The sequence below is a fragment of the Acanthisitta chloris genome, unplaced genomic scaffold (assembly GCF_000695815.1).
Source record: "Acanthisitta chloris isolate BGI_N310 unplaced genomic scaffold, ASM69581v1 scaffold37023, whole genome shotgun sequence".
Classification (NCBI taxonomy): domain Eukaryota; kingdom Metazoa; phylum Chordata; class Aves; order Passeriformes; family Acanthisittidae; genus Acanthisitta; species Acanthisitta chloris.
Genome location: NW_008664922.1, coordinates 1 through 12600, shown reverse-complemented (window position 1 = coordinate 12600; position 12600 = coordinate 1). Strand labels below are relative to the sequence as shown.

Here is a 12600-nt window from a genome sequence, read left to right as displayed (position 1 = left end):
AACTGAAGGCACCCTGTTTTGTACATGGGTGTCTTCTCCCTTCTGTCCCCTTCTGATACACAAACAAGGCCCAGCCCATTAGAACAATATCTGCAGAAGCAGGAGCAAGTCTTTGGAAATAGAAATGCTTAAAATCTCAGGTGCCACTCGATACCAAGAGTGCCAGGGCACACTGAAGTGGTGAAAAAAACCTGGATCCCAAAATACCAAGTCCCAGTGGGAAAGGTTACCCACACTTTTCCAGCTAATCTCACGGCAGCAAAAGAAGCAATTGTGGGTCTAATTGGAAGAAAGGTGCTAAAGAGATAATTGAAGAAAAAAGAAAAATACAGCGTAAGTGTTGTAGGTAGGAGGAAAGCAGGAAATTCTTTAAATTCTTCTCTGCTTTTCCAGACACTGGGTCAGGTTCTTCCAGATATTCCTCTTATCTACAATCACCGAAAACAAAAGTAAATTATGAAATCATTCTGTTCTGTACTCTTAAAAAAATGCATAGTACAGAGCCAAAAAAAAAATAAAAAATGTCTCATTCAGATCCACCTGCTCAGTCTAGACTATCACTGGGACATGAAGTGGGGACGAATGCTATCGAGCCGCCGGGTCAGGATGTCACAGCCCGTGTCGGTGACCAGGAGTGTGTGTTCAAACTGGGCCGATCGCTTGCCATCCCTCGTTACTGCAGTCCAACCATCAGGCCACGTTTCATCTTGCCAACCACCTAGGAACAGAAAGGATGACTTTTTGCCTGTTTGTAAGTAACAGGTATCAGTTCCCCAAAGGGAAACGAAGAAATCTATTAACTAGACAGAACCAGCATCCTATTCCATCACTGCTCAATAGTAAACAAGAGTAACCATTTTAGCCCATTGCTGAACTGCTCACCTTCACAGATCATTGGTTCAATTGTAAACACATGACCTGGCTTCATGACTCCAACTGCCTTATTTTCTGCAAGAAAAAAAACATTCGAGTTAGAAAAGGTTATACCATCTTAGTAAATGAATGAATCCTTGTCCTAGAATACAGCAGCAATACTGCAAAGTCAGAGAAGCCCTTCCAGATGACCTGTTCACTTCTCTATTTTTAATTCTAAAGATTTCCCTTGGTTCTTTCCTTCTTCCCATTCTCTGTGTTATTTACTCAAGGAACTTAAAATTAATTGGTCTTTCTCTCCAACAACTAGAATTTCAACTCTAGTTCTATAAAAGCACTGAACAAATGTAATGCAGGAATTTCTGCATACTTCTATAATGAAAAACATCATTAAAAATCAATAAAAATAAGAAGCACTTAAGATATTCAGAGACGGCTTGAAACATCTTAATTTGTTTCCACTGTGCCATTAGCTCAAAAAAATTGTCAAATTTGATGTGGTTAAGTAATCCAGTGATTCCATTTGTGAAAGACACACTGGTCCCTTCATGACTCTGGGTACTGGGGTCATAGCAGTGTCAGGGGGTAATGCTGTGTTCTTTAGCTAACAGAAAACAGCAGAGAACTTCAAGGCATCCAGGACAGTAACACTGGAAGTTTTTGATGTTATATACCCAAAAAATGTTTATGTGGAGGCACATGAATTATGTACAGCATGACTCTGGGTGTGTGGTTACACTGAGGACAGGCTTCAGTCCATTTCTGCTGCCCTGTTTCACCTTGAATGGCAGGGCAGCAGCTTAGATGTGACTCTGCCTAAGAGCTGAAAAAAACACCAGTACTGAACAGGAACTGTTAGCTCCAAGGTACTCTGATGTCTGCTGCAGACATCAACTTGCATCAATTTTTACATACAAATTCCCCATCCCCCTAATTGTGCAAATGTATTAAGCTGCCAAAACCACCTAGAGGCTTTAAAGATCTCAGACATCAAGCTGCCACAACTCAAAGGGCCTTGCCTCTATCCCCACTGTCTGCTATTTCTTGCTCTCGCAACACTTTCATTTAAGTTTCTGATCTTCCGCAACTGAACAGATTTTGTCCTTTATTCCCTGTAGTTTTCATGGTTTTGTTAGATAATTGAAAGGCTTATAAAATGAGCTTTTAGCTTTTCAAACTCCTTTCATAGTAAGCCAGAAATAAGCAGCAGCATTCTTTTTATTTTTTTTTTCCCCAAGAGGCTTTAAGTCCCTCAGACCTTTCCACTTTGGTTTTGCTGTAAATCTGTACTTAAAAATACTAGAAAAACCCAACACCTTTCTTTTTGGGAACAGACATATTTGCTCAATGAAAAAAAAAAAGTTCAAAGTTTCAAATAGCCAGGAAAGAGAAATTTCCTTTTTCTCTGACTGAATTTTAATTGGTATAAAATAACTATCTCCAAAGAATCCAGATTTTCTTCATTGTATACAACAAAAAGTGCATACCAAGAACTGATACCCTTTTACCCCTGGAATTAAAAGATTTTATCTGTTCTCTGAAAAAACAACTTAGGAAATGACGACATGAAAAGTCAGGAATTGCTAGGTTATAATCTATAATTATAACATGCTAAAGCTCCTTAGATGGGAAGATGGAGACACCTGTTAGGTCTGAGGAAATAAGCATCCTATCAGGGAAGCTTTACAGCTGAGATGGGTGTGAACTCTTCATTGCTTCCATGATATTTATCTCTGTGTCTCTGTGAATGCTGTTTCTTAGTCCTGCTAGAAGAGCTGTTATGGGGCCATGGCCATTTCCAAAAAACTAACACTGCTGGGGGGCAATGGTCGTTCCTCCTCTGCCACACACTACAAAGAAATTTGCAGATCACAACACTCATATGAAGTGAAAAAGAAAACATCCAGGTCCAGGCACAACACCCATCTATACTATTCAAAACACTTTTTATTTACATCTGGAAATGGCACTAAATATTTGCTTAGACCATCTAAGGAGAGACACATTTGCTCATCCACGTCAGACAAGGATGCCTAAGGAATTCAGTTAGGATTTATGCCAAAAACATTAAGCACTTCAGCAGTATGGATGACAGCTACCACTAACCATTGGTGTAGGCACAGACTGTTTCATTATATAAATATATTCACCTTATTTAGGTTCATAAAGAATACTATAGTCCAGAGTTCAAAAAAAAAATTACTTCACAAGTGCCAAAATGCTAGTTTGATAGCTGCCAATCAACATGCTACTTTAATAGAATATAACCAAGAAGTAAATTGGATGCATTCACTGCAAATCACTCCTTGTCTACAGGACTGTGTAGGACCAGACATTAGCGTATTCTGTCTCAAACATTCTGACCCTGATGAGAGGTAGGATGTGTTCGGAGCACAGGATCCTGCAGAGGTGAGGCAGCATGTTCTGAGCCAACTGCCTGATTCACCTGGAGACTCCTGCTCAGTGCTACCTCCCCACCCTTCCCCCAACTCACTCCTCGGAGGAGGCTCGAAGGGGCTGTGCACACATGAACAGAACGGCGTGAAAAAATCTAGTTTACGTAAGAGGCTGCACCAGGTTACCTATAAAAGGGAGCAGATCAGGCCCTTTTTCCACTCTCTCACTTTTTCCTCTCTTTGTCTTTGACTCTCATGCTTTGCCCCAGCTCCTGAACATCCATGTGGTAGGACCAACTCGGGATCCGAGGGCTGGTGAGTTCTGTGTTAGTTCTCTCCCTTTTCTGACTCTCTCTCTCCCCCTGTGCTTTACTTGGGCAAAGCCCAGCTATCATACTTTACCCCCATACTTTTCACTGAAATTTGCTGTGGGAACAGGGAGATTGTGAAAAGTGGTGCTGTGTCTGGTGAGCAGCACCTTTGGATATTGGTGTGTTGTGGCTTATTAGCCAACACCTTTGGCTGTGTGTTGTGGCTTGTGAGCCTGCACCTTTAAGAGGTTTGGTGTGGGAATTGAGAAGTTACTGTACTGTACTGTACAAATTAAAGGCTCGTTACCCTCCACTCTGGTGGAAGTCAATTGTATAAAGTTAAGAGCTTGTTTGCAAACACCTTTTGGGTCTAAATACTGGGTTGGCTGCCCGAGTTACGGTGACTGTACAATGAAACCCAAAGTTCCCTGACACGTGCTGCTGTGTCTCTGTTCAGTCTGATGAGAACTGGTAACGACCATCGCGCTCCCACCGCTGGGTCATGACAAGGACAACGCAACGGGAAGAACTACTCACTGGCATAATGGGGCACGTTCGGGGCCGTATGGAAGAGCTTATGGATTCCGTGCCCGCAGTAGCTCCGAACCACTGAAAATCCATTTGCTTGAGCATGTTTCTGGATAATGTTTCCCAGTTCTCGGTACCGAACACCAGGTTTTACTGCAAAATTCAAGAGAGACAAACTCAGAGAGGTTACTTTCAACATAACTATCAAACACCATCTCTGTAGCACTCGTGGCTTCTACATCCACCTGTTCTAGCATGCAACTGCCTATGACCACTTAGTCCACTAAGTTTATAAGTAAGTGCAATAACATGAGAGGGAAAAAACAGTCTCATATAGAAGAAAAAATAACAGAAAAATAAGAAAACTCCTTTATCACAAGAATACTACTTTCTCCCTTTCATGGATTTAAGTGCTTGTAGTAAAAGGATGTTGACATCTGAAATGAAAGACAATAAAAGACTTTCAAAGCGCTTGGTAAGCTCTCACACCCAGAGCTGCAGTGCTTCTTGCAATGAATGTATGAACTATATTTTAATATACACTTATCCCTCTATTACTACGTGAAAAATGCACACAAAAGACCAAGAATGGAAGAAAAATACAGGGAAAATGGGTATCTCTACTCTTAGACAAGATTTTCAGTGACAATGCTACAGCAAATAAGAATATTTATATGCAGGACTAGCTTTTTTTACAATCCCTTCAGGAAGCCTTAAAAGTCAGAGTTTGAAACACATGAAAATGATGCGAGAAATTCCCTTTGAGCATTTGGACAAGGGAATAATAATACCATAAAAACGTTTCATCCATCAGCTAATGAAGATTCGTACCAAAAGCAACCTTGAGCCACTAAAAAGAAAAAAAACCCATGTAAATGTCTTTTCAAGATCATTCACAACTCCCTGAATATTTGCAATTCCTTCAAGAGCCAGGTGTTGTGTGGTTGTGTGGAGTCATCTTAAGCAGAGTTCACATAAAGCTAAAACCATTTTGTTCAATTCTCTGCTAATGTAAGCAACTACACCTTGAAATCCCTAAGTTGAATTTACAGAAAATGACAAGAAATTTAGATTACTGGAATGTGCGTTTTCCCAAAATAAAAAAAAAAAAAGGACATGGTGAGGAAGAGATTAATATGCTGGTTTTGTGCTAAAGGGTTGTGAAGTAGTACCATGTCCTCTGGGCCTGACAGTACAAGCAACTGATTTCAAGGCAGACAGGAGCCCTCTGCTTCCCTCTCCTACAGCTCTTCTAGCTCTGTTGGTCCAATGCCAAGAAATTAAGATGATTTAAACAGGGAAGAGGTGACCCTCTTTAACAGCTGAGACAGTTGCCAGCAGAATTCCCACTCACAGGAAATGTCTCCAATCCATTAAAACCTGTTACAGCATCTAAGAAGCTGATAAAGAAACCTATAGTGAGAATTTAAATCTCATTATAATGAACACCAAGGTGAATTTGTGTCATAGTTTAAACATCAAAGTCAGGATACAAAAGCTAAGAGACAACACATGTAACATTTGCTATATAAATACAGCACAGGAGCAAAGATAAACATTGTTCTGGTTTAGCTCCGAAAAACAAAGTGGTCATTTCAGAACAGTAATGTCACACAAACAGGTAATCTATATTCTTCACAGCTCAACTCTGCAGTGTTTTCTTCATCATGCAACAGATATATTGTTCCTATGGTTTCTTACCTTTTCAGCTTGGCTAGCTATCTCCACATTATTAACCAAGGTTACGTTCATTATTTTTCTCATTTACTTCTTATTAAATGCAAGTTTAAAGCCTTTCTAAGTAGCAACTTAAACTTCAGTCTTTAGAGGCCATAAAGTGAGTAAATTTTTGGGTGGATTTTAAGAAGCTGCAGGGTATAAAAGATATAGATGATACAAGTATTTCCAGGGACTTGGAAGACTCTTGTTTTCTGAAGCTGAACATGACATTCTCTAACTACTTTTCTATCTCTTTGTGTGTCTCAATGCAGCTGTCCTGAGTTATAGCTAAGCAATACAATTAAAGTTCTGTAGGTCCTGAAGGATATGAATCTGTCTTCTCTGGCATGCTCCCACGACTGCAAATCAAGAGCTCATAACTCCATTTATGAAATAACCACCAGTTTGGCAGGGGGAAGAGGACATGTCTAAGTGTTCAAAGAGTGCTTTGCCTTGTCGGTTCACAGTGCCACACCACAGAAATTATAAAAGTAGGGTTTTCCAAAACACATGTTGCTTGTCACGTTGTCTAAACTACTCAGATCAAGGATGTCTTATTTGCCTAACAGCCAAAAAAGGCTCTTTCCATGTAAATATCATCATCTGCAGATCAGCTCAGCATCAAGTACATTCTCCTCACCAACCCACATTTCAAACAGAAGTTGCAACCACGGCCCACAGAACTGTGCCACTTGAAGGTTATACAACACCCATCAACTGCTGGTGTCAACACACCAATGCTTCTGTGTGCTGCAACAGAAGTCACTCTGGGCAGTGGCAAATATGAGCAACCATGTTTGAGAACCAACACCTTAATGCTTCAGACTCTAGTCAAAGGGTTTACCTGCATCAATGGCTTGCATTAGGCACTCGTACGTCGTCTGGACGAGCCTCCTAGCACCCTCATCCACTTCTCCAACATAAAAGGTCTCGTTCAGATCTCCATGGTAGCCATTACGATAGACAGTAATATCCACTGCAAAGAACACCAGACATGTAGTATTAGCACTGTATTACTCACTTCTTGCCTCTTGATTTGTGAAAGGACTAACATATAAAAATGTGGTATTTTAATTGTAAAGTAAGACTGCTTTGCAAGAATTCCAGATGTAAACTCTCCCAGCACAATCAGTTCTCTCGTGCTTATCCTGTAGATTCTATAAAATGAATCAATAAGATAGTGTTTCACTGCTCAATGGTGTGATTTAATTAAAAAAGGGGGTGGGGGAAAGAGAAAAACTTCCCCACTCATGCAGCACAGATACAGCACACAGCAAGTCTACAACTGGTTTTCTAGGTAAATATAAGAACAGGAAAGAAAAGCTCTTTGCTCCATGGCAATTTACCTGCTTAAAATACTTTCTTAGAATTAATTCCAGCACTAACAGGAGGAAATTAAATTTTAAAAGGTATGTAATCATGGTTTTGCATATCGAGTTGACTTCCTGTGGTAGAAAGGGTACTTTTGTGTTTGCAAGTCTTTATCAGTCATCTGGTAGCTGCTAGAGCACCAAACCCACTGGAATAGTCATTGCACTTCAATTCAGGAAGAAATCCACACACAGACCCTCTGGTAGGTAAACAGTCAGGAAGGAAACTGTAGCAAGCAATAATCCTTCAGAAATATGGTATGTGAGCTGCTAAGAGACACCAGTACAACCTTGATAGGAAAATGTGGGAAAACATGCATCACTGTCAACAGTAAATCTGTACTGCTGGCAAACGTTTCAGAATGACATTAACACCCCACAAACACAGCACTGCCTGTTGGGGATGGATGCATGTGCAGGGGTATGCTACTCTCCCTGCATGACTGCGTGGGACTGCAGTAACACTTGTCCAGTGTACACACCTGGTAATATAACAACAGGACTGCACAGAAACCAGCACTCTGGCAACATATGCACCTAAGTTTCTTGTAAAACTGTTTATCAGAGCTCCTTAGCACAGAGTCCTTGCTACAAAGAGTCTATCTCTGTAGGCCACATGAGTACAACATTTCCTCCTGACACTGCCAGATTTGGCCAGAACATCTCACTTTGCAAACAGATCAGCTTTATTTAAGGATCTGCTCCCAGAGAATAGTGTGGGAACAAAATGTTAGGATGCCCCACTCAGAGCAGGGGGCTGAACTGGACATCACCTGCAGTACCTTCTGCATGACATTTTCCTGTGATTCCAAAAACCTATTTTGGACTTTGCATGGCTTCCAGCAGACTAGCAAATTGTAAGCAAAGAGAAAGATGGGCACTCCCTGTAACTGTTCACTGGGTACATTCCCTCCAAGATACATTTTCTATCTCCTCCTTGGACCATGTTTTGTTCCTTTTTTTAAAAAACCTTTTGAGCCAAATATCTGGCAAGCTAAAAGGATTCCAACCTGCTTCTAGAGGTAGGCCAAACCTTAGGATACACTGGTATTTATTTACAGTTAGGAGAAAAGCAAACAAATGCACTAAGCAAAGGTGCAAATGTTTGTACAAAACAAGTATCATTACTTTTACCGCCAAACGAAGAAGAAATGAAAGTGAAAACAAAAAATGGTCAAGTAATTTATAAAAGCATCCCTCACCATCCAAGAAGATGTAACTATCTTGAGTGCCATGAACAAAAAGCAGATAGTACTCTTAGGCTGTGAGATGCTCAAAAAAAATGCATGTTTTTTAATATGCACCTGTACAATGCCTCATCATTATGATCCTTTGCAGTCATCATAATCGTCACGCCCGTAGCAAAATCGTAAGGATCTAGAGCCCTCTAATTAAGAATTCACACAGAACTAATCCAGTTGAATAGTTCAATATACTTTACTCACTGTCTACACAGTCTAGAACAACTGGAACCTAGCCCACAAGTCAAATCCTCAGGCACTATATTAATGCACAGGTCAGGGTACAAGAATGATAAAGTTCTTCAAGTGGACCAAACTTCTGAAATTATGTGATTAAATAAACCCCTGAATTTAAGTATGCAAAGACCAGAGGTTCACTGATAAATGAGAACAAAAGCCTCTCTTAAGCAGCTATTTCAATCATGTTGCCTGCCAGTGAAACCTCACCATGCTGCATGGTTTAACTGGACAGAAAGTAGAAGTGTTGTGGGTTAATTTTCACAGCACTTACCATTAACAATATCTCCTTCCTGCAGTGGCCTCCTGTCAGGAATTCCATGACAGATCACTTCATTCACTGACGTACAACACGACTTAGGGAAATTATAATAATTCAGAGGGGAAGGATAGCAATTCCTTGCAATACAAGCCTAAACAGAGAAGATACAATTTACACGTTACATTGGGAAGTTTTGAACAAAGAAAAAATGTAGAAAAGACCGTAAGCACAACAGCTTTAGAGTAAAAATGATAGGCTGAAAAGCAGTGACTCTTGAAAACAAGATTTCTTCAAGCATTTCTTGGCATTATAGTATTTTGTCATGCTTCACATTTCTTACCAGGAAGAAAATGAAGCCAATTTTGTTTCCGTTCATTTTTGTTTGACTAAGAATGATTAAATATTTAGGTTTAAAACAATGCATGGCAGTATTTATTCAGTTAAAAAAACAGTAATTTTCAATTACTGTTTCTAAGCATCTGGTCTAAGTATTTTTGCAAGACACACAAACTAAACAAAATAATATTTAGCACCACTCTTGCACCTCTAGCTTCAAAACCCTAAGCTGCTTCCCTGGCACTCTAATAAATATCTTTTTGGCATTTTTGCAAAACTCACATTTTATATACACTTACATATACATACACCTACACACTTTGTGACATACTGAGCAAGATACTGAAAAAAACCCTGTGTTAACCTTTTTTTTTAATTTTTTTTTTTTAAAATTACTGTTTTAAAACAGCAAAGTACCAATTAGGGATATCAGTCAGTATGAACAATCTGCCAAGAAAGTGTTTCCAGAAACTGCTGAGGAGTGGTAACAGCATGTTAACTTCTAGTTGTTCATATTAGACATTATGCCTAATCAAATAATTTTGTATTTAATGCAGTCCAACGTTAATCTCTGCCTAATGAAACCCAGTAAGTTCCTTATAATCTTAGCACAGCAGCTGCAAATAAAGATAAAAAGAACCAGAAAGCTAACAAACTTAACTACACCAAAATCATTGACTTCCCCACTGTGCACAGAAATATCCTCAATTATCAGATTACATGTTTATAGAGAAGACAGCAAAGAAAAATAATTACATAATTCAAGTATCTGTGAACAGTTAAGCCAGGAATATTCTTGAAAACATATTTCAAAAACATCACTGGATTGTGGCTTTACTTTGTCTGACTGCATCAAACCTCTTGTTCCAATTCTCTCTGCAGCACCTCAGTTGTGATTCCCAATCATAAATAACTAAAACTTTCTCCTCTGTACATCTTAACCAACGATACAGAGCACAGTAAGTGCATGACCTACACATGATGTTCTTTATATAATGGTATCTGTGGAGCAAAAAGTCTTTAGAAGAAAGAAAATGATAGGACGTTAACAGAGAAAGCAGGGGAAGAAACTTAGAAAAAATCTGCAGCCATAAATCACAGAAGCAGCTGATACAGAGAGGCCCAGGAGTTCCTGACCCATTTTGAACCTACCATTGTGCTGTAGCACATTTCCAACACCTGCACTACCCACTAGCTTCAAACTGGGAAACAGTTCAAAATAAAGAAAAGGAATTCATGCAACAACAAAGAAAGCCACACAACAGTAATTCAAAAATAAAGAGATAGAAGAAAGCACTTATAAACACCAGAATAATAATAGAATCATCTTACTAAATGGACAGCATGATCAATTTCTTCAGTAGTTACTCCTGGTTTCACCATCATGGCAGCAACATCCAATACTTCTCTAGCAAGCTGCAGATGAAGCAATTGAAGATATAAAATGGATTTAAAATTGATGTATGGGCCTATTTTAAATTGATTTAAAACAGACCAGGACTGCACTCTAGAAGATTAGCAACCCATTTTCTAGAGCTACACCGAGATCACCAGGAAAGCTGTGTGGAGTTGGGCTCTAGAAAGACTTTGAGATGTCTCCAGGCTATGTTACTACCAAGCCACCTCTGTGAGACTTGAAAATACCCCAATTAAGATTTGGACCGTAATTTCCTTGAATACCACAATCTTAGATCAGACTACCTAAATACATTTCAAAGTTTGACTTCATGCACAAGTGATTACAACTGAACAGCTCTTCTCCAAAAAATATTAGGGATGGGACTTTGGCTTTTTAGTTTTTATTTAATGCTAACTCTAGGAGAAGAAAAAGTTCTCATTTATGTACTGTAAAGCATATTCTTAACACTAACAACGTCTCAACCACAGATTGTCTCACTAGTAATTACAAAGGCAGGAAGCAGATCAAAGACATCTTTCTGCTTGCAAAATAGTCCACCGTGAATTGGGAGTCATAAGGAGAGAAAAAACAAGAAAATACTACATGTCCCAAACTATTTTGCAGTGCCCCAAAATGGGCTGAAAATTTGTACTCTCAAATGTGCTGTCAAACTGGTAAAATCACTACAGATTTTTAAATAATATACAACCACTTTGTAACGAAAATCGAAACTCCCTTACCCTACACACTACTCGCATCCCTTCTATATCCTCAGATGAGAGTATTTTTATTTGAGAGGTTCCTTTTAAAGCCTGTTCTGATTCAGACATTCCTGAAAAGAAAAACAGGAGGAGGAGGGGAAAAAAAAAGGAAAAAAACCCATGTTATATAGGGGAATGATTGCTACACAAGTCCAATCAAGGAACTTAAATAGCTTAACGATGGCAATAGAAGTACAGACTTTCCTACCACAGACAAAAATAACAAACCCACCAAGAAATAGCATTATGATCATTATTCAGAGTAACTTGAATTCATAAGCCTTCCACAACACCATTATGACCACATATGCTCAAGATGCCATTCAGTGTATAAAACCATCATGTCTAGTTAGTAAAAACACAACCTTAAAAATTCAATTTACGAGGCAATTTTTTTATTCTTAGAAAAGTATGTTTTAGCTGATTGACAAAAATAAATAGCAATAAATAATATTCTAAAAGTGCCATAAATGATCATATGAATTTGTGAATGTATCTGGTTATACTATTGCAATAATCAGCTGATAAAAGCATCTAAATTCTTCCTACCAAATTCTGTGCAAGTTCAGCTTTATAGATGAACGACCCCCTTAAATGCAGTATTTTGTGTTGTTCAGATACCTACAGTCTGTAAAGAATAACTGAAGAGTGGCCTAAGATTAAAAAATAATGCTCACAGACTTTATAGCAGCTTTTTGGGAAAATGCAAAGCACCAATACTGATATAAAAGGGGAAAATACCAAAACAAACCAATAAGCAAGTCACTTCAAATGCATTCCCTCTGTGTCTAAAAACGTCTAGAACTCATGCACCAGGAGTTTTTAGGGTTGCTTATTGCAGGGTTTTTTGAGGTTGGTTATTTTATAACCCATTTTTAACAGATACACTGATGCCACTGAGAATAGCTTAGCAGAATTCACCTGTAACAGTCAACTGATTACTGTTTGTTACAAAGTTAACAACAGGACTACGACTCATATTTGGGTTTTTTTTCTTTATTCCAAGAACACCTTTGAAATATAACACATTACAAACTCTGGACTTCTGAAAACTCAGTAAGTTAATGTGGGGAAGAATTAAAATGAGACGGACAGATAAAAGAGGTTCTACCCTCCAGTATCTCCTTCATTCTTTAAAGGGTTTTTTTCAATTTAAAAAAAAAAAAA

General features: G+C 38.8%; 1 protein-coding gene across 1 annotated transcript; it reads right to left on the bottom strand.

Annotated features, from left to right (window-relative positions):
• Positions 1-404: 404 nt before the first annotated feature.
• On the bottom strand, positions 405-11502 carry METAP1 (methionyl aminopeptidase 1). The gene is made up of 7 exons (XM_009071536.1): positions 11413-11502; positions 10606-10689; positions 8950-9088; positions 6672-6803; positions 4118-4261; positions 883-948; positions 405-718 (listed from the first exon to the last, which is right to left on the bottom strand). Exons 1-7 carry the CDS (start codon positions 11500-11502, stop codon positions 558-560), a joined length of 816 nt encoding a protein of 271 aa, XP_009069784.1. The 3' UTR covers positions 405-557.
• Between the last annotated feature and the right edge of the window lie 1098 nt (positions 11503-12600).

Bases quoted from the DNA above. Each gene is read 5' to 3' on its own strand.
- METAP1 (XM_009071536.1), bottom strand. From the start codon at position 11,502: ATGTCTGAATCAGAACAGGCTTTAAAAGGAACCTCTCAAATAAAAATA. The intron at 9,089-10,605 runs GTAAGATGATTC...TTCTCTGTTTAG, and splicing joins TTGATCATGCTGTCCATTTA to GCTTGTATTGCAAGGAATTG. The intron at 4,262-6,671 runs GTAAACCCTTTG...TGAATTTTGCAG, and splicing joins AATGCAAGCCATTGATGCAG to TAAAACCTGGTGTTCGGTAC.